We start from the raw sequence: 22,437 nt of genomic DNA, 5'->3' as shown, positions 1-22,437 counted from the left end.
GTATTATTATTTTTAAAAATTATAATTAAAAAAAAAAATAAAAAAAAAAAAAAAAAATGTGGTTTGATAATCTAATTTTATTTTCTTATCAGTTAATGAATAAAACTTGAGTGATTTCGACCCTAGGGATCTAACGTCTCATTTTTCTTCTTTTAATTCTGTCCTATATTTTCCCATTCCTTTATAGGACCAAGAAAAACAAGTGTATCAAAATATTAATACCAATCCATGGGTTTATTTTCTGCTGATTCCAGATTCCCAGGAAGTTAGTTCGCGATGGCAAATACCAACTCCGCTGAAACCCAGACCAATGGTGGGCCTCAGTTCCAGACCATTAACAAACTATGGGAGTTTCCCATTATCAGCTCTGCAGACACAGGAGATTGCTTCAAAACAATGGCTGCCCACCTGACTGAGGTAAATAGAAATAAGTTTAAAAGGTACCTAAATAGAATTAGGTTAAGATTTCAGTGATTCACAGCTGTGAATAATAATAAGCATTCCAAGGTAAATAATAATAATAATAATAATAATAATAATAATAATAATAATAATAATAATAATAATAATAATAACTTTTTTCTTAGAAGTTTGATAGAATTGTAACTGCTGGGGTCTTGTCGTTCCGAAATCGAAGAGAGGACAGGATAGAAGGAAGCCAGACTTTCCAATATTGGGAACGCTTTCTGCTGGGGATAGAGTTCGCTGGGCGGGAATCGAACCCCCGACCAAGGCAGGTGCGCTATCCTCCAACCTAAACAATTTGGCAAAGTATTAATGAAGTTTTTTTCGTGTCTTTCTTACTGCCTAATGATATATTTTAGTAAATAAATGTAATTCTGTTGTATTTTCTGTATTTTATTGTATTTTCTGTTGAAGGTTTCACAAACAGTACGTTCTTTGCCGAGCAATGTATTGACCATTACCTTCCCTTGCCTAACGAACCACAAGATGTGAATTCTAATGCGTACCAAGAAGTTTCAGGTGAGAAATGATCCATCAAATCCGGATTAATTTTGGGGGGAAAAAGTATTGAAAATCCGAATCCAGTTATCCAATGAATCCAAGGGATTCACTCGGGGACTGGATTTGTTTGGTTCACAGTGCTAGAAGATGGGGATTCCAAAGAGAGACGTAAAAAACATCTCTGAGATAAATTAAAGGGAATCCAAAGGATCCAGATTATTGAATCCTTCGCATCCGGATTGGTCAGATTCGATGGATTCAAAACAAGATGGAAAAAAATATAAAAATAAAACCCTTATGGTCTATCTATCATGTAACTTTAACAACAAATGATTTTTCTTTCAGCTCTGACCACGGATCAAGACAAGATCCTGTTCACCATTCAAACCATCGGACGTATTGCTGGTAAACTGAAGCGTGGTGTGTCCATAGGAATCGCCCAGATCCCTCGTCAGGCGCTTGACTTCTTGAACAACTCTCCGCTGATGATCAACCTGGCCAGTTATTTGAACCTGGTCAATCAGCACCTGGCTAGACAGCAGTCTAGTCAGACCCCGGCCACGTAAAGACCTTCCTGATGTCTAAGACCTTAAGGTGTGTCCAAACGTTAATCAACAATGTGAATCTATGTTGTCTAGGCAATGCGGACGGTTCAGTTGACGTTGATCGTTTTCCGGTCGACTATGTGTGGACACACCTTTACAAGGGCTCTCCTAATGAGAGATATGTATGTTTCCTTCATCAGGGAAGTCTGTGTAATTTAGGAGGTGGAAAAATAAATATTGTTAATCCTCACTGTAATGTTTTTTTTTTTTTTTTTTTTTTTTTTTTTTTTTTTTTTTTTTTTAATGTTTTATAAATTTTTATAATTATCTATTCATATCTATAATGGGCGGGAATCGAACCCACGGCCTAGCGCTTACAAGGCAGACGCACTACCAACTAAGCTAACTAGGCTGGCCTTTTTTTTTTTTTTTTTTTTTTTTTAAATGGGAGAAAACATTCAGAAAAGTCATAGGTCACATGATGTAGGTACATATTAATGTTAGGTAAGGTTCAGATGTGAGCAACTATAAAAAAACAGGAAAGGGGCACTTTGTTAAGTGTTTATCACAATACCATTTTTATTTTATTTTCCAATGAGCAAACAATAATATTGTATTGAGTCATTTTTTTAGTTATGTAGTTCCATTATTTGTAAGAGGTTTTTGGGGTCATATCATACATAGTTTTACATGTCATACTTAGGTTTTACCCGTTGATTTGTTAAAAAAAAAATAGTTGTTAGGAAAAATGTAATTTTATTCAGTAATAGTCAGAATCTATTGGTTTCAGATGAGAGACATATTATTTACAGATTTTATATTTTTATTGTATTTTAAATGAACAACAGAATATACTTTACGATTGTTTTTCATTTATACCCTATAAATATTGCTGTTTCTTTCTTAAGGAAAAAATCTAAAGTAGGTACTTTATACATAGAATTTTACCTTACATAGATACCTATAAGGTAAAATTCTATGAACCACTCGATCTGATGGTTACGGTTCTCTTTTTTGGGGTCCGGAATTTAATTTATTTTTATTAAATTTACAAAGGTAACCACTAACCACCATTTACTGGTTATTCGCGGTTTCTGCGCTAACTGAAAGACGGTACCTACTAATTAAAAATTCGCGCTCAAAATATTGGCTGCATTGTTTCGTATGTGTATCCGTATGCAGCAAGCTCTAGCCTCATTGGGGAATCGATCGTGTAAACGCGGCGTTCAAAACTACGGTAGCCTTCCAAAAAGTAAACATTTTTATCACACGTGCTTTTGTTTATTTTTTGAATAGGAATTTTTTTTAGTTTTTTACTAGATTTTTGATTTTTGGAGTTCAGAAAATCCAAGAAAACTGCAGATTTATTACCTGAAGAGTTATGTGTCCTTTGGAATGGTCTTCTAAATTGCCTTGATTGATTCACAGAACCCCCTCAAATCCTTGGTTCCAAGTAAGTAAACTAAAAGTAGCAAGGCCCAGAAAACCGCATACTCAAAATTACATGTACTAGCAAGAAAGAAGGTACCTGGCTGATCACACTGTGAACCTTGCTCAGGTTTATCTAGTCAAAATTGTGTAAGTTCTAACATGGACAATGATGGTAACTCACACCTAGCAAGTTGGTTATCATTCAAATGGACAGGGTCCTAGTCCTAGAGAAGGTATAGGGACTCCCTATTAGGGAGCCAGGGTAATAGGGTCCGAGTTTCCTCATCTATGGGAGAAACCTTTAAATGGAACTGACACTTACCCCTATTACTCCTCCTTAGCTAATGCCCTGTTAATGCATATTGAAAACTTACTTATCTAGTGCATGACTTTTCTAATCATCTCGTAACTATGTAAATAAATTAACTATTTTTGTAAATAATCAAGGTATATTTTATATTAAAATAAAGGTCAATCTTATGAAGAGATAGACATATACATCTTGTTTAAAAAAAAAAAATAATAAAACAACTGCTGTTTTTATTATTATTTTTTGGTTAAGTCGAAGTTTTATATCAGGTACCTACTGAATCACCAATCACCTACGTACTTACTGACGTATGTCATTCTACTACTACAATACCTACCTTTGATTCGATTGCCAGTGGAGATGTAGGAGCTGATGCTATTTTTCCTTATGTCTATACTTACTTACCTGAACTAAGTTTCAGATTGATTTAAAATTGGGTGTAGACTGTAAAACCTGAACTAAGTTTCAGATTGATTTAAAATTGGGTGCAGACTGCAGAGAAATTAACAGCTTTAAATAAAAATAATAATTAACTTTTACACAAAACTTGGTTGGTGATAAAAACAACTTACTTACGACTCTTACGAGTTCATACGTGGTCTTACTTACATGACATATGTGCATCAAGCCAAATGGCCTGGTGCTTTACCTTGCCTAGGTCCAAAGTCAGTACGAAGCTAATGTCTTGAAAACATTTTAATGCATCCGTCTTTTAAGGAGAGATCGGGTTTTTCTTAATATGAAATGTTAGTAGTGATCCTTTGGGAAAATCTGTGGCTCATGATTCACAAATTTCAAGATTGTCAAGTCATCCTACATTGTCATCTTGGTAAGCAAAAGTTTACTGAATTACTTCTTTTAGTAACTTCCTTGCTATTCCCTGTCACTCTTTAAGCAAATAGAAAGTACGGAAAGTTACATCTCTTTCTCACCATGTAAATATCTCACCCTGGAGCTTTCGAAAATCTATGTACATATATGAAAACGATCCACAGCCCCAGAAGCTACCTTTGTTGTATTTACAACACAACTGCTGTTTGTATAGGGGGGAAAAGACGGTCCACATACACAAATATTTAGTACATAATGTGTAATATCATGGGTATATTTATATCGGTCACCTGGTCCAGGAATGCAATATACGAGACCTTGTTTAGACTGCTGGAATAAAGGGACTTTTCAATCCTATTCGGGCAGGATAAACAAGGTATATTCTATTCTATTCTCAAGCGAGAAAAACCCAGAGGTGAACTGCTCTCCATAAATCAAAGAATAATTACATGTTTGACCCTTTTGATAAAAGGTTTAAAAAGGTTATTTTTCAAACTAAAAAGATAAGAGTTTTTTAAAAGTAAAAGTTGGTTATCATTCAAATGGACAGGGTCCTAGTCCTAGAGAAGGTATAGGGACTCCCTATTAGGGAGCCAGGGTAATAGGGTCCGAATTTCCTCATCTATGGGAGAAACCTTTAAATGGAACTGACACTTACCCCTGGTACTCCTCCTTAGCTAACGCCCTGTTAATGCATATTGAAAACTTACTTATCTAGTGCTGCCTAGTGCATGACTTTTCTAATCATCTCCAATTGTGTTCCTCTTTCATTTCGATTGTTGTTTGAAGTGAGTTCGTTTGAAATTTCTAACTTCTAGGTAGGTATTATAATTTTTAAGAATTATAATCATAATAATAATTTAAAAAAAAAATGTGGTTTGATAATCTAATTTTATTTTCTTACCAGTTAATGAATAAAACTTGAGTGATTTCGACCCTAGGGATCTAATGTCTCATTTTTCTTCTTTTAATTCTGTCCTATATTTTCCCATTCCTTTATAGGACCAAGAAAAACAATTGTATCAAAATATTAATACCAATCCATGGGTTTATTTTCTGCTGATTCCAGATTCCCAGGAAGTTAGTTCGCGATGGCAAATACCAATTCAGCTGAAACCCAGACCAATGGTCCTCAGTTCCAGACCATTAACAAACTATGGGAGTTTCCCATTATCAGCTCAGCTTGGACACAATCTTCAGGTAAGATCTGTCATGGGTCGCAGAGGTGCAAAACCAAAGGTGCTTTTAGCCAGCCTAGTTAGCTTGGAAGTCGCGTCTGCCTTGTAAGCGCTGGGTTGATTCTCGCCGTGGTGATCTGTATCTTAAATGGCCAAGGTTCTTTCTCGGAACGGGTGTTTTTAGTACAGTAAAAGTAGACACAAAATGGGATGTTAGAAGTGAAAAATGTGTGCCCACCTGAAACTTTTAGAATAATTTTGTATTAGCACACCCATATTTCTACTAATCTCTAGCGATTCCTGACGGGGAAGTCTCGTTTTTTCCGCCGAAAAGGACCGCGAAAAAATGCTTTTTTCTGGCTCAGTCTCATTCTGGCAGGATAAACAAGATATATTTTCTTCTGTTCTATTCTTTTTTATATTTCGAAGAATAACTCGAGAAAAGGTCTAGGCAGTTAGTGAAAATTATCTAGGAGTGCAATTTACCAATATTTTTTCATTCCTTAGAAAGCCTGTTAAGTTCCATTTGATTTGTATAGGCTTAACAGGGCTGTTGAGCTTACAGACTGTATGGGGCTAAACATTAGGTTGGTGAATTCCACCCTAGGTGTTGAATTTCAAAGAAGTTGCCTGGGCACAGTACATACCTATCTGTTATTATTTATTTAGGTGCTTAAGAGAATAATCAAGTGGTGTTAGTGTTCATAGGGGGTGACTCTTTGAGGAAAATTGTATCATAAAATACTACCAACCTTTTGATTTCAAATGGTACATAATACAATACTTTATTACTTTAAACCTTAAATTTCCTTTCTTTCTCCGGTTTCTCCCTCCTTACAGCACTGAATTAAAATGGGATTGACCAAACAATATTTGCGTTATGTCCATGAAGGAAGTTTCAACATCATAGCAAGTCCCAATTGCAATGTAGTGTTTGTTACTTTGAAAAATCAAGAAGGAAGATTCTTAGCAACAGGAGCCTCTGAAGATGTTATTATTTGGGACTTACGTTTGGCAGAGAAGGTGAGTAATTCCTTAGGTAAAACCCTCTGATATAGGGGTCCCAGGATTACACAGACTCTAAATAGATTAGAATAAACCCTGTTTATCCTGTCCTAATAGGACTCATGGCCAATTAACCTTGTAGGTACTAAGCAATCTGATTTTTTTTTTTTTTTTTCAAAAAAAATTCAGCCAATCAAACTGCTTAAACTGAGTTTAAACTCACTTTGTGGCTCCTGCCATAAGAAGTCATGTTACCCCAGTGGTCTAAATAAGGTCTCATATATTTTCTGGTCATATTTATATAAAGCACTAATGTAACATATGATTTCATTTATTTTCAGGCCCTCTTACTCCCTGGTGAGAAGCATGAAGTATGTCAGCTTAGTCCAAACCATGACAGCAGTCAGTTAGCAGTAGCATTTTTTTTTTTTTTTTTTTTTTTTTTTTTTCAAAAAAATTCATCCAATCAAACTGCTTAAACTGTGTTTAAACTCACTTTGTGGCCCCTGCCATAAGAAGTCATGTTACTCCAGTGGTCTAAATAAGGTCTCATATATTTTCTGGTCATATTTGTATAAAGCACTAATGTAACATAATATGATTTCATTTATATTCAGGCCCTCTTACTCCCTGGTGAGAAGCATGAAGTATGTCAGCTTAGTCCAAACCATGACAGCAGTCAGTTGGCAGTAGCATACACTAATGGCTCTCTCAAGACTTTCAGTTTGGATACAACAGACGTTATCAGCACATTTACTGGACACAAATCAGCCATCACTGTCATTCAGTATGATCCTCTAGGTCATAGGCTTGCCACAGGGTCCAAGGTAAATTCAAGTTCAATTGTGAATTTTCCAATTTTCTGTGTTTAAAAAGGATAGGAACAGTTTAGCTTTTTTGAATGACCAGCACATCTTGGGTTCTTAAATTTAAATACATAATGCCAAACAGCATCTGATGAGAGGCTTACTTTGACACAGATCTCATGTCTATTGTAACAGTTATTGCAGTGGTTAGCTCGGTGGACTTTGGATCTAGAGGTTGGTGGTTCAAGTCCAAGTCAAGTCATAAAATTTAGTGTAGTGTATTGAGCAGGGAATGACATTTGTGACAAGCATTTATGCTTAACACAATGAAAATTCTCATTTCATTGCTATGACATGATAATGGCAGTAAAACATTTATCTTAAAAATAATAAAAGTACCTGTGTAGATTTTTTTTCCAAGTATTAAAACTAATGACACTTTTACAGGACACAGACATAGTTCTGTGGGATGTTGTGGCAGAGTGTGGTCTACACAGGTTGAGTGGACACAAGGGAGTGATCACCGATATCAGATTCATGTCTCAGCCAGGACATCATTTTGTTGTATCCTCGGCAAAGGACACATTTGTTAAGATCTGGGATGCAGACACAGGAGATTGCTTCAAAACAATGGCTGCCCACCTGACTGAGGTAAATAGAAATAAGTTTAAAAGGTACCTAAATAGAATTAAGTTAAGATTTCAGTGATTCACAGCTGTGTGTTTCCCATGGAAGCCAAGGTAACACTTTTTCTCTTCCTCTCTTAAACTTTGTTTATTATTTATTTTTTAACTGAGTCCCAGCCCCACCTAACCTGAGTAGGGGGCTGGGAAAAGCTATTTTTTAATGATGAGGGTTTTACCCTCCATTTGCTGATAAACTACCCTCTCACCTTAACATCACCCAGCCTGAGTGGGACTGAGAAAAGCCAGCAGCACATGATTTTCCAGAGGGTCGCCCATCTGGATACCAACCACACCCAACTTGGCTTAACTCCAGTGGACGGTGGACCTTCATTTTTATTTTCCCCTCTTTGCTTAGGTATGGGGTGTATGTGTGATGCGAGAAGACTCCTATCTAATATCGGGAAGTAATGATGCAGAGCTCAAAGTGTGGAATGTACGAGATAGAAGTGACATAGACACGGAAGATAAAGATAAGCTGAGTGAACAGTTGAATCAACTTCTCCTCAGTGAAGATGAGCCAGATCTGACGGTAAGTAAAATAGAGGTACAAATCATTAATGAACTGAAGAACTTGTCTACTGGGAAAAAAAAATGGCTCCAAGTTTTTAGGTTAGCCCTCTGTATATCTTCCATCACCCTGAATATCGACGATTTTGCATTCGGAATAGGTAGAAAAAATAGAAAGTAAAAATTGTTTTCGGAGGTGAACTGAACTTCGGAGGATGGTAATAGAAAGGAAAAAAAACGTAACGCGAACTTTCGATCGTGTATACGCGGCCGACTACGGTAGCCCATTGGAATTTTTTCGGTAGTCGCACTCGCATTTTCATTGTAAACAAAACAACAAATTTTGGAAATCTTCACGTCTCTTTTCTAAATTTCGCCGAATTTTTGCAATTTTTCTATTTATTTTTGCTATTTTTTTTTTTAATTTGAAAAAGCCATTTTAACTGGCAGGAAGTACCTAAGAATCCAGTGTAAACTTTCCTTTACAACTTCTCACTCACTTGCAAGTGGCACGTTCTTATGTGTGCTTAAGATACAACACAAGAGCTTAGAACAAGAAGCATGAAGAGGAAGAATGATGAAGTTACTGTGTATGACAGGGAGAAGAACTACAAGGTTCAAAAAGTGCAAAAAGATGTTGGCAGAACATCGAATTTGTTTGCCCCAATCATGTTATTAGAAGGACACGGAGGAGAAATATTCTGCAGCAAGTATCATCCTGATGGTCAGTACATAGCATCCTCTGGCTATGATCGGCAGATATTCATCTGGTCTGTGTATGGGGAGTGTGAGAATATTGGTGTCATGTCTGGTCACACAGGAGCTGTCATGGACCTCAAGTTTTCTACTGATGGTTGTCACATTTTCACCTGTAGTACTGATCAAACACTGGCAGTGTGGGATCTGGAGAAAGGACAAAGAATAAAGAAAATGAAAGGACATAGTACATTTGTGAATTCCTGTGATCCAGTGAGAAGAGGTCAGCTGCTGATTGCAAGTGGTTCCGATGATTGTACAGTCAAAGTGTGGGATCCAAGGAAGAAAAATCAAGCGGTGTCAATGAATAATACCTATCAAGTAACATCTGTTGCATTCAATGATACAGCCGAGTGTGTTCTCACTGGGGGTATTGATAATGATATCAAGATGTGGGATCTGAGAACCAATAGTGTAGTGCAGAAACTACGAGGACACTCGGACACAGTGACAGGATTGTCTCTCTCACCAGATGGTTCTTATATCCTATCTAATGCAATGGATAACACAGTACGTATCTGGGACATCAGGCCTTATGTGCCTGGTGAACGGTGTGTGAAAGTGATGTCAGGACATCAGCACAACTTTGAGAAGAATCTGTTACGTTGTGCATGGTCTGTATCAGGACTCTATGTGACGGCAGGATCAGCTGACAAATGTGTTTACATTTGGGATACAACAACTCGTAGAATTGCATATAAACTACCTGGTCACAATGGCAGTGTTAATGATGTTCAGTTTCATCCAAAGGAGCCAATTATAATGTCAGCATCAAGTGATAAAACTATTTATTTAGGAGAAGTTGAATCAACCTAAGCTGGGCCATAAGAAACTTGGCTTCTGTGTTATACACCTCTCTTGTTTCAAATCACCAGCTTCTACAGCTATATGATTGTCAATGTGTCACCACATCAAGAAAGTCTTGAGTTTGTGACTAGAGAAATCCTCATTTGTTTATTGTATGATGCAGTGATAAAACCCAAAGTATCAAAATTGGTATAGGTCTATTTATTTGTACTGAAGTTTTGTATGATTTTGCAAATTTGTATGAATGATTTTGCCAATGAAGAGTTTGACTATTTGGAACTATTGATTAATTAAATATCTAATGAAATATTGCATAAGTACTTACTTACTCCTGTATCTATGAATATTATTACAACATGCCTTATTCTCAGTTTTCCTAGGTATACAATATCAGGGATTATTATCATATTATTTTATTGGATTTTTCTCTTCTTTTGAACTAAATCATGTTTAGTTTCTATACTCTTATTGTAAATAAACTTGTTTATTATTATTTTGAATTTAAAATTAAATAATGAGTATTGAGTTTAATGTCTACATTCCTTTCAGATAAAATGCTAAAGTTACTGTGAATACCAATATCTCTGTTACATTACATCAGAGAAAAGTTTTGTTGTTGTCACCTCTAGGTACACAAACATAACCTAACATACATATCACCCACATACCTACTTCTAGATCTAGACTAAATAGGTCTAGGCAGTTAGTGAAAATTATCTAGGAGTGCAATTTACCAATATTTTTTCATTCCTTAGAAAGCCTGTTAAGTTCCATTTGATAGTATCGTAAAATACTAATAGGTAAGTAGCAATAAAATTATTCAAGTATGTAGGTAAGTAACCTACTTTGCTTGAAAAGGTTTTAAGCCACTTTTCTGGCACAAAAAGAAGAGCATGGTTTACATACCAGCCATTAAAGCATGAGATTTTAATTAATTACTATAAATAGGTACCAATATTGTGGTTTCAAAGAAGTTGCCTGGGCACAGTACATACCTATCTGTTATTATTTATTTAGGTGCTTAAGAGAATAATCAAGTGGTGTTAGTGTTCATAGGGGGTGACTCTTTGAGGAAAATTGTATCATAAAATACTACCTAGTATCGTAAAATACTAATAGGTAAGTAGCAATAAAATTATTCAAGTATGTAGGTAAGTAACCTACTTTGCTTGAAAAGGTTTTAAGCCACTTTTCTGGTACAAAAAGAAGAGCATGGTTTACATACCAGCCATTAAGATTTTAATTAATTACTATAAATAGTTACTTAATGTGTTTAGAAAACGTCTTGGACATCTAACTTTAATGGATGTATTCCCTAATCCACTCTCAGATTCTCTATAATCTAACCTTAATGCAGCCTCTCTATCAATATTTCACACCTATTCAAGAATATTTTTAGGTATGAAGTATTGATATGTAAGTAAGTGTGAAGCAAGTATGAAGTTTTTTTTTAAACGTTTTTTGCTGTAATTTTTTTTTCTCCCTGATCTTTTAGAGTCCTCTCCACTGTGACAAAGCCGGGTCCATCCTGAGAAGTGGCAAAGGACGCGTTCACACAATGGTGAATGATAAACATAGACAAATCCTGTGTTGTCATGGCAACGACAATGTGGTGGATTTGTTCTACTTCTGTACAAAAGACGAAAGCAGCACCAGGTGTAGGAAACGATTGAGAAAGCTCAAGAAGAAGGAAAAGTAAGTGCCATTACAGAGTGTGGGATCAGCTAAAATTAACATCTTGAAATAGCTACCTAAGACTCCCCTCGATAACAATATTATTTGTTTCCACAAACACGAATCGTGGGTACATACGTGTGGTAGAATTCGGATCAGTAGGTAGGTATTTGGAATCCAAGTCAGGTCATGAAATTTAGCACTCACAGTGTATTAATTAATCAAAGAATGACCTTTGTGACATCCTTACATTAATGCTTAACACAATTAAATTTGAAATTCTAACTATTATTATACTAATAGGTAAGTAGCAATAAAATTATTCAAGTATGTAGGTAAGTAACCTACTTTGCTTGAAAAGGTTTTAAGCCACTTTTCTGGTACAAAAAGAAGAGCATGGTTTACATACCAGCCATTAAGATTTTAATTAATTACTATAAATAGTTACTTAATGTGTTTAGAAAACGTCTTGGACATCTAACTTTAATGGATGTATTCCCTAATCCACTCTCAGATTCTCTATAATCTAACCTTAATGCAGCCTCTCTATCAATATTTCACACCTATTCAAGAATATTTTTAGGTATGAAGTATTGATATGTAAGTAAGTGTGAAGCAAGTATGAAGTTTTTTTTAAACGTTTTTTGCTGTATTTTTTTTTTTTCTCCCTGATCTTTTAGAGTCCTCTCCACTGTGACAAAGCCGGGTCCATCCTGAGAAGTGGCAAAGGACGCGTTCACACGATGGTGAATGATAAACATAGACAGATCCTGTGTTGTCATGGCAACGACAATGTGGTGGATTTGTTCTACTTCTGTACAAAAGACGAAAGCAGCACCAGGTGTAGGAAACGATTGAGAAAGCTCAAGAAGAAGGAAAAGTAAGTACCATTACAGAGTGTGGGATCAGCTAAAATTAACATCTTGAAATAGCTACCTACCTATAAGACTCCCCTCGATAACAATATTATTTGTTTCCACAAACACGAATGGTGGGTACATACGTGTGGTAGACTTCGGATCAGTAGGTAGGTAGTTTGAATCCAAGTCAGGTCATGAAATTTAGCACTCACGGTGTATTAATTAATCAAAGAATGACATTTGTGACATCCTCACATTAATGCTCAACACAATTAAAATTGAAATTCTAACTATTATTTAAGTAAATAATTTTAATTTCAAACATTGTTCATCCGCAGAAAATTACAAGAAGAACAAATGGAAGTGGTAGAAGAAAACCCCGTGGATCCTGATGATACAGAAGGAGGGAAAGGAAAACCAGAACTTGTTGATGTAGTCAAGAGATTGCCGACCATCAAAACAGCATCCAAAACAGGTAACTAGCCTGTAACCCTTAACCCCTTATTTAGGTGAGGCTTTCACCTTGAAGAACAAAAAAATATGAGGAACTAGGTATTTTTTTCTTTTTCTACTACGACTTCTAGATCACCAAATAAATCTAAAATGGCCAAAGTGGGGCTTTTCCCCTCCTTTCAAATAGGAAAGAAATAAAAATCAGGAAACAAAAATGCACTTTCAAAAAAGAGAAACGAAAGAAAACTTCTAAGAAAAAAAAAAAAAAAAAAAAAAATCAAAAACTAGATTTTTTTTTTTTTTTTTTTTTTTTTTTTTTTTCTAACTGTGACGTCACGTATCAAATTTTACAACTTCTTTTTCTTCACCTTTTACGTGTACAGACGAGATCGGCGTTTTTCGTCAGCCTCTCAATCAACCCTAATTAGGGTGATTGCTTTGATCTGACAGTTGGTTTTGGCTACGAATTTTTCGAGTGGATGTCCTTCGCACTCAACCTTTGCTACTTCTTTGGCGAGGGGAATTCAGGCTGGTGTACTCCCTGTTTAAAGTTCTCCAGCTAGACTAAGCTGGTCCACTCCATTAAACGTCGCCCAGCCAGGCAAATATTTTTTTTTTATTATTATTTTTTTTTTAATCTCGTAATTCAATTCCAGGTAAAATCAAATCCGTGGACGTGATTCTGGGCGGGGGTGGCGAGATTCGCCTCGCGCTCCTACTCAACAATAACAGTCTCGAGCTTCACTCCCTGTCGCTAGGGGGCAGCACGGACTCCGTACGCCACCTCCGCTCCATACACGCTCAAGGTCATCATAGCGAGGTGCGCGCTCTGGCGTTCTCGTCGGACAACTTGGCACTGGTCAGCGCATGCGCGAGTCAGGTCAAGATATGGAACCGGTGAGTTCAGTGGATTCTCTAGGCCGCGGGTTCGATTCACGCCCGGGGCGGATTTTATCCTGAACGGATAATGTTCGTGGCCGAGTGGCTATCAGTTATTCTAAGCTTACAGGCCGAAGGTCCCGGGTTCGATTCACGGTGGGGTCGAAGTTTTTTCGGCTCTGTGCTTGGAGTTCGGGGTGCACTCAGCCTCGTGAGGAGAATTCAGTACTTTAATCGAGTAGCGATTAGTGGCGGCATTACCAGATTTCTGATGGATGGAAATAGATTGCAAAGGAAGCACTTAGTAATGCTGTAATATCCACGAAAGTTGTGAAAAGGCTGTGCTTTAACACAAATAAATTCACGATTTGATTTTGGATTTGTTCGTTCTCGGAACGGCTGGCTTTATCCTTAGTAGTTAACATTCCCTCTATCAATGACAAACCTCTTCAAAAAAAGAAAAAGGGTGCACTCAGCCTCGTGAGGAGAATTCAGTACTTTAATCGAGTAGCGATTAGTGGCGGCATTACCAGATTTCTGATGGATGGAAATAAATTGCAAAGGAAGCACTTAGTAATGCTGTAATATCCACAAAAGTTGTGAAAAGGCTGTGCTTTAACACAAATAAATTCACGATTTGATTTTGGATTTGTTCGTTCTCGGAACGGCTGGCTTTATCCTATCCTGTAATTCCCTCTTCGATTTCGGGACGTTAAGGCCTTAGTAGTTAACATTCCCTCTATCAATGACAAACCTCTTCAAAAAAAGAAAAAGTCTGACTCTGGTTTGTTCATTTCTTCAGGCCATCACTCTCCTGCCTCCGAACCATAGACACCGGTAGTTATGCTTTGTCCGTGTGTTTCGTACCCGGGGACCGACATGTCCTAGTGGGAACTAAGGATGGAAGGCTCCTCATAGTGGACATAGGAGCAGGAGAAATACTCGAAGACATCCCGGCACATAGTCAGGAGCTGTGGAGTGTGGCTATGCTACCAGATCAGGTATACCAATGAAAATATATTACTTCTTCAAAACTATATCACGTAAAAAACTTCTTCCAAGTTTGAAGAACCAAGAAGGGTTCCCATGACCGCTGCCGAGTTTCCCCCGCTGAATAGCGAGGGATATCCTTGAAGTATATCAATGTATTTATTTGCACACATCGCATATCTAAAGGAATAACGTAACTTCTTCATTTTTTCGAACTACTTTTTTTCCATACATTTGAAATTGAAAAAAAAAAAAACGATTTGAGAATTCAATCCCCATCGTCGTATGTTCTCTCATCATCGCTGGATGGCGCAGGCGCGCAGGTTAGGTACACTTTTCAATAGTATCAAAATACTGGGGGAAAAATCCAATATTTGCTCTCATGAAAAGATGAATTTTTGCCAAGTTTAACCCCAATGTGTATCTTCCATTGCAGATCCAAGTCGTAACAGGAGGAGGGGACAAGAGTGTCAAGCTGTGGCAGTTGGAACTGGTCTCCGTCAATAGAGAGGCAGACGAGGAAACAAAAGACGTCAGTAGATCGCACAAAGTTCTCTCTCTACTTCACACGAGGACGTTGAAACTGGAGGAACAAGTTCTGTGTGCCCGAGTGTCCCCGGATAGCAAACTTCTAGCTGTGTCTCTTCTAGATACGACGGTCAAGATATTCTTCCTGGACACATTTAAGGTTGGTTCTTTTTCTATGGATGTTATTCAAAAATTAATAAGTAAATGCCGTTTCTTTGTGTTATTATATCACAGCTTTAGTGCTCACTGCAGCATTGTAGGATTTTTCAAACATCTCAATAATCCAACACCCAATGTTTACTTACCATGCTGGCACCGATCGCTATGTGATTTATATTACATAGCTACTCATTTTCCTCACTAGCCTGAGAGGGCCCTGCAACAGCCAGTCACGGAATATAATAATTTGCATGATACAAATTTTTAACCCCGCCGGGAACCGAACCTCGGTTTCCCGCGTGCAAGGCAAGTGCAGTGTCCAGTACACCATGGGAGCTGACTTCTCTCCCCATTTAAACATAAATGAAGGGAAAAACAAACTCCCTGCATATTAAATCCCACATCTCCCTCTTGTGTCCCCAGTTCTTCATCTCCCTGTACGGCCACAAGCTCCCAGTCCTATCTCTCGACATGAGCTACGATTCCACCCTGATAGCCACCGGGAGCGGGGACAGAACAGTCAAGGTGTGGGGACTGGACTACGGGGACTGCCACAAGTCCCTGCTAGCCCATGAGGACTCTGTGACCGGGGTGACGTTTGTACCCAAGACTCATTACTTCTTCACGACCAGCAAGGACGGACGGGTCAAACAGTGGGATGCGGACAACTTCGAACGGATAGTCACGCTGCATGTAAGTATACGAGGAGGAAGGAATTTTTAATTGTGTTTAGCATATTTAAATGTTTGTCACAAACATGATTCCCCGATTATTACGCCTAGATAAACTTTGCTTGACTAGGCTTGGACTCAAACCACCAACCTCCAGATCCAAACTCCAACGTGTTAACAACTGCACCACTGAGGTTGGTGTATGTAAGCATAGCATGCCTCTCTGCGCGCGAAGAGGCAGCACAGAGATGATTTTTCACTCTGTGTGTGTAATGGCGGCGTTATCTCACTTGCTGCCACGGGCTTGACTAAGCTTGGACTCAAACCACCAACCTCCAGATCCAAACTCCAACGTGTTAACAACTGCACCACTGAGGTTGGTGTATGTAAGTATAGCATTTTATTATGCCTCTCTGCGCGCGAAGAGGCAGCACAGAGATGATTTTTCACTCTGTGTGTGTGTAATGGCGGCGTTATCTCACTTGCTGCCACGGACTACTTAGCTTAGATATTTTCAATGGTTATCTGAAAGAGAAAGGTTATCTAAATGAAATTTTGCATTTCTTGACGAAAAAATTCCGAGAATTAAAGATTCAACCTCTCATGTTATTGCTTACCCACAGAAATCCATGTTTTAATACATGGGTTTCTGTGGGTAAGCAATATGGAATATGCTTTGGGGTTTGGGAGTTGCTTACCCACAGAAATCCATGTTTTAATACATGGGTTTCTGTGGGTAAGCAATATGGAATATGCTTTGGGGTTTGGGAGTCATGTTTGATTTCACCAATATTTATTCAGTCATTAGAACTCCTGTTAAGCTAACAGCCAGTTAAGTTCCATTTTATTTGTATTGGCTTAACAGGACTGTTAGGCTAACGAACCAATATTTATTCAGTCATTAGAACTCCTGTTAAGCTAACAGCCAGTTAAGTTCCATTTAATTTGTATTGGCTTAACAGGACTGTTAGGCTAACGGGCTGTTTGAGGCTGTAAAGTTGAAAATTCATATCTCCGTGGCCAAAGTGCCAAATCACCCCTAAAGGGAATTTAGCTAAAAATAAATAACACATTTTTCTTCGCTCCCTCCCACAGGGTCACAACGGGGAAGTACACGCCCTCGTAGTGTCACCGTCAGGTCAGCACGTTGCTTCATCCGGTTCAGATCGCACCATCCGCCTGTATTCTCGCACGGAGGAGGTTCTAGTGCATTTATATTACATAGCTACTCATTTTCCTCACTAGCCTGAGAGGGCCCTGCAACAGCCAGTCACGGAATATAATAATTTGCATGGTACAAATTTTTAACCCCGCCGGGAACCGAACCTCGGTCTCCCGCGTGCAAGGCAAGTGCAGTGACCAGTACACCATGGAAGCTGACTTCTCTCCCCATTTAAACTTAAATGAAGGGAAAAACAAACTCCCTGCATATTAAATCCCACATCTCCCTCTTGTGTCCCCAGTTCTTCATCTCCCTGTACGGCCACAAGCTCCCAGTCCTATCTCTCGACATGAGCTACGATTCCACCCTGATAGCCACCGGGAGCGGGGACAGAACAGTCAAGGTGTGGGGACTGGACTACGGGGACTGCCACAAGTCCCTGCTAGCCCATGAGGACTCTGTGACCGGGGTGACGTTTGTACCCAAGACTCATTACTTCTTCACGACCAGCAAGGACGGACGGGTCAAACAGTGGGATGCGGACAACTTCGAACGGATAGTCACGCTGCATGTAAGTATACGAGGAGGAAGGAATTTTTAATTGTGTTTAGCATATTTAAATGTTTGTCACAAACATGGTTCCCCGATTATTACACCTAGATAAACTTTGCTTGACTAAACATTCTTTTCCTAAACCTAATTGTTCACAAATTAGTCGTAAGGCACTTTCAACATCGGTAGGTAATTGTTTTAGATGTTTAGTCATATAGCGCACGCATTAAAATATGAAACACCTAGACCTAGAAGCCTAGATACCTACTCGTGCTTCGAGTAGATTCATAAATAAGGCTAACGTGAGCGTAAAATGAACGAAAAGTAACAGCTAATGACTGGCGAGAAGTAAAAATTGAGTATAATAACTGTTAGCTGAAGTAAACTACCTGCCTAAAATAGACTGTTTACTGTTTACCTAATATAAACCTAGACAGCTATGTATACAAGGAATGTGACTATTAAGGAGACTTAGTCCACCCTGGCGGGCGGGGGATGTAGATCGAAGTACAATTCCACATTGGTGTACCAAACTTCGTACCTCGCCTTCCCTCGACCATCGCTCATGTACCATCAGAGACCATTAAACTCGCTTGAGGCCGGTTGTATTAAAAAAGACGCTACAAGATTGTCGAGGCAAGGTGCAAGTCTTAGTGCGCCAATATGATGAACTCCTACTACGTTCAGACGGAAAGACACTACCTCATCTGGACCCACAACAATCCTATATCAAGACAATTTTCTGCATCATCTGGTAGGTAATCTATCCCCTTCTTCATTGAAAATATGTGTAAGATCTTCATACATTTGAAATTGAAAAAAAAAAAAAAACAAACCGATTTGAGAATTCAATCCCCATCGTCGTATGTTCTCTCATCATCGCTGGATGGCGCAGGCGCGCAGGTTAGGTACTCTTTTCAATAGTATCAAAATACTGGGGGAAAAATCCAATATTTGCTCTCATGAAAAGTTGAATTTTTGCCAAGTTTAACCCCAATGTGTATCTTCCATTGCAGATCCAAGTCGTAACAGGAGGAGGGGACAAGAGTGTCAAGCTGTGGCAGTTGGAACTGGTCTCCGTCAATAGAGAGGCAGACGAGGAAACAAAAGACGTCAGTAGATCGCACAAAGTTCTCTCTCTACTTCACACGAGGACGTTGAAACTGGAGGAACAAGTTCTGTGTGCCCGAGTGTCCCCGGATAGCAAACTTCTAGCTGTGTCTCTTCTAGATACGACGGTCAAGATATTCTTCCTGGACACATTTAAGGTTGGTTCTTTTTCTATGGATGTTATTCAAAAATTAATAAGTAAATGCCGTTTCTTTGTGTTATTATATCACAGCTTTAGTGCTCACTGCAGCATTGTAGGATTTTTCAAACATCTCAATAATCCAACACCCAATGTTTACTTACCATGCTGGCACCGATCGCTATGTGATTTATATTACATAGCTACTCATTTTCCTCACTAGCCTGAGAGGGCCCTGCAACAGCCAGTCACGGAATATAATAATTTGCATGATACAAATTTTTAACCCCGCCGGGAACCGAACCTCGGTTTCCCGCGTGCAAGGCAAGTGCAGTGTCCAGTACACCATGGGAGCTGACTTCTCTCCCCATTTAAACATAAATGAAGGGAAAAACAAACTCCCTGCATATTAAATCCCACATCTCCCTCTTGTGTCCCCAGTTCTTCATCTCCCTGTACGGCCACAAGCTCCCAGTCCTATCTCTCGACATGAGCTACGATTCCACCCTGATAGCCACCGGGAGCGGGGACAGAACAGTCAAGGTGTGGGGACTGGACTACGGGGACTGCCACAAGTCCCTGCTAGCCCATGAGGACTCTGTGACCGGGGTGACGTTTGTACCCAAGACTCATTACTTCTTCACGACCAGCAAGGACGGACGGGTCAAACAGTGGGATGCGGACAACTTCGAACGGATAGTCACGCTGCATGTAAGTATACGAGGAGGAAGGAATTTTTAATTGTGTTTAGCATATTTAAATGTTTGTCACAAACATGGTTCCCCGATTATTACACCTAGATAAACTTTGCTTGACTAAGCTTGGACTCAAACCACCAACCTCCAGATCCAAACTCCAACGTGTTAACAACTGCACCACTGAGGTTGGTGTATGTAAGTATAGCATTTTATTATGCCTCTCTGCGCGCGAAGAGGCAGCACAGAGATGATTTTTCACTCTGTGTGTGTGTAATGGCGGCGTTATCTCACTTGCTGCCACGGACTACTTAGCTTAGATATTTTCAATGGTTATCTGAAAGAGAAAGGTTATCTAAATGAAATTTTGCATTTCTTGACGAAAAAATTCCGAGAATTAAAGATTCAACCTCTCATGTTATTGCTTACCCACAGAAATCCATGTTTTAATACATGGGTTTCTGTGGGTAAGCAATATGGAATATGCTTTGGGGTTTGGGAGTCATGTTGGATTTCACCAATATTTATTCAGTCATTAGAACTCCTGTTAAGCTAACAGCCAGTTAAGTTCCATTTAATTTGTATTGGCTTAACAGGACTGTTAGGCTAACGGGCTGTTTGAGGCTGTAAAGTTGAAAATTCATATCTCCGTGGCCAAAGTGCCAAATCACCCCTAAAGGGAATTTAGCTAAAAATAAATAACACATTTTTCTTCGCTCCCTCCCACAGGGTCACAACGGGGAAGTACACGCCCTCGTAGTGTCACCGTCAGGTCAGCACGTTGCTTCATCCAGTTGGGGGGCCTCAAAGTGAGTTTAAACTCGGTTAACTTAAGCTATCTGATTGGCTGAAATTTTGGAATTTTTTTTTTTTTTAATCAACATAAAATATTTTCCTACTAGTGGTTGACCCGTTCTTTGTACGGGACCACCACACCCACCACACACATCCCATCACACCACACCTATCACACACCCACCACCACCACACACCACACCCATCCCACCACACGCACACACACAACACGCACACACACCACACCCATCCCACCACACACATACACACCCATCCCACCACACACACACACCACACCCATCGCACACACACACCACACACATACACACACGGTCGCGCTAAGCGCTCCCTGACATGTCCCACAGAGCAGCATAATAGGCATAACTTTGAACCGCCGCCATTTTGAATCAGGATGAAATGTGATAATTTTGAGTAGCCTATGTCACCCAGAGTACTTTTCTTAACAACCACAAAAAAATTTCATCAAAATCGGTCGAGCCGTTTTCTCGTGAAAAGAGGACAACCAAAGGTCTATTTAGCGTGACAGACAGACATACCCACAGACAGACAGACAGACAGAAAGACAGACAGACAGAAATTTTTCTAATGTGATTTTTGGAATTGTGGATGCATAAGGAGTAAGAAGAACTAAAAATTTCACGATTCTAAGCAATGTACAGACAAATCTACAATTTTATTTATATAGATTTGTTCATGTTCCTTGAACAGCCCTATGAACTCTGTTCACCTTAACTCCTGTCCTGCCCTGGAAGCCAGCAATGACATTGTAGGTAAATATTGGGAAGCCAGAGGTAAAATGAGCTAGTAGTCAAATAACCGGGAGTCGAACGTGTGACCTGGCACTTAAAAGGCAAACTACCATCCAAACTAACTAAGCTGGCTTAAATAATCTCATCTACTCATTGACAGGCTGAGCTGCTCATGGAATGCCTGGCTACAATGAAAGAGTACGAGGTAGAGTGCAAGGAAATGACAGCCATGGGTAAACCTCCCCCTTCCCTACCTCCCATTATGAAGGCCCTCAATGTAACCTCCCCTCGGGACTATTTGATGACAGTTCTATCCAGAATTCGGTCCACGTAAGTGACATTTTTTTTTTTTTTTTTTTTTAGAGNNNCCAGAATTCGGTCCCCGTAAGGTTTTTTTTTTTTTTTTTTTTTTTTTTTAGAGATTTATTACGTCACTGCCAGAGGTTTTTAGTGACGGGGGTTTTACGCAAAGCCTACAGCACGCGATTGTCCAAATTTGAGAGAGGCCAGAAAAAGCTTATAGCAAGCGATTGCCCAAATGGTCAGTGGTCACCCATCTGGATACGAACCGCGCACAACGTTGCTCACCTAAAGTGATCCATGGGCAACTGGTGCTTTTATCGCGCTGTCGCCACTGGCAATCCACGTGTCAAATTGATTTCAATACAGTAGATTTAATACAGTGTTTTTTGTATTTGTTTGTATTCATTTGTTTATCTCTTCTTGGAAGGTACGAAAATAACTTGAGAAGAGTTTATGTGTGCAGTTTACTTCTTTTTTTTTTAAGAGGTTTGACAGAGGGAACTGTAACTGCTATGGTCTTATCGTCCCGAAATCGAAGAGAGTTATTAGGTACCTATCTACATTCTTACACATGTAAATATAAAAATAAATAAATTAGATAAGAAAAAATAGGTAGGTAGGTACCTATTTTAAGCTGACTCAACCCGAAGGTGCTGGGTTCGAATCCCGGGCAGGGCGGAGATTTTCTAACCAAACTTTTCCGTTCTTGAATAGACATGGATGTAAAAGAATGTGCCTTGAAGTAATGCGAAAGCGGTACCGAGGTACTTACAATCTTTTTTTTTATTATTATTATTATTATTATTATTATTATTATTATTATTATTATTATTATTATTATTATATAATATATATTTTTTTTACCTATT

At 38.8% G+C, this 22,437-nt stretch overlaps 2 protein-coding genes and 1 long non-coding RNA gene across 3 annotated transcripts in view; all 3 read left to right on the top strand.

Moving 5' to 3' along the window:
* LOC113467407 overlaps positions 1-350 on the top strand; it is a 5,633-nt gene extending 5,283 nt beyond the window's left edge. Inside the window, exon 2 of the long non-coding RNA XR_003391494.1 lies at positions 255-350. This is a non-coding gene — a long non-coding RNA (uncharacterized LOC113467407). The remainder of the gene's footprint in view (positions 1-254) is intronic.
* A 2,480-nt stretch (positions 351-2,830) lies between these two features.
* LOC103509185 (WD repeat-containing protein 3) overlaps positions 2,831-22,437 on the top strand; it is a 25,844-nt gene continuing 6,237 nt past the window's right edge. The window contains exons 1-19 of the mRNA XM_026823575.1: positions 2,831-2,964; positions 6,102-6,284; positions 6,884-7,093; positions 7,520-7,723; positions 8,114-8,287; positions 11,324-11,523; positions 12,086-12,092; positions 12,183-12,382; positions 12,701-12,837; positions 13,472-13,712; positions 14,497-14,695; positions 15,121-15,372; positions 15,795-16,064; positions 17,138-17,248; positions 17,506-17,775; positions 18,773-19,024; positions 19,447-19,716; positions 20,430-20,509; positions 21,422-21,595. Of these exons, the coding sequence (XP_026679376.1) occupies positions 6,114-6,284; positions 6,884-7,093; positions 7,520-7,723; positions 8,114-8,287; positions 11,324-11,523; positions 12,086-12,092; positions 12,183-12,382; positions 12,701-12,837; positions 13,472-13,712; positions 14,497-14,695; positions 15,121-15,372; positions 15,795-16,064; positions 17,138-17,248; positions 17,506-17,775; positions 18,773-19,024; positions 19,447-19,716; positions 20,430-20,509; positions 21,422-21,595 (3,422 nt within the window). The 5' untranslated portion in view covers positions 2,831-2,964; positions 6,102-6,113. The remainder of the gene's footprint in view (positions 2,965-6,101; positions 6,285-6,883; positions 7,094-7,519; positions 7,724-8,113; positions 8,288-11,323; positions 11,524-12,085; positions 12,093-12,182; positions 12,383-12,700; positions 12,838-13,471; positions 13,713-14,496; positions 14,696-15,120; positions 15,373-15,794; positions 16,065-17,137; positions 17,249-17,505; positions 17,776-18,772; positions 19,025-19,446; positions 19,717-20,429; positions 20,510-21,421; positions 21,596-22,437) is intronic.
* Positions 8,608-10,190, top strand: LOC103509175 (U5 small nuclear ribonucleoprotein 40 kDa protein). Its single transcript, XM_008473770.3, has one exon. The coding sequence runs from the start codon at positions 8,827-8,829 to the stop codon at positions 9,835-9,837; it is 1,011 nt and encodes a 336-aa protein (XP_008471992.1). The 5' UTR covers positions 8,608-8,826; the 3' UTR covers positions 9,838-10,190.

The sequence above is a fragment of the Diaphorina citri genome, unplaced genomic scaffold (assembly GCF_000475195.1).
Source record: "Diaphorina citri unplaced genomic scaffold, Diaci psyllid genome assembly version 1.1 scaffold472, whole genome shotgun sequence".
In the NCBI taxonomy this organism is placed as follows: Eukaryota; Metazoa; Arthropoda; class Insecta; order Hemiptera; family Psyllidae; genus Diaphorina; species Diaphorina citri.
Note: the sequence above shows the minus strand (reverse complement) of the source record. Positions and strands in the feature narration are given on the sequence as shown.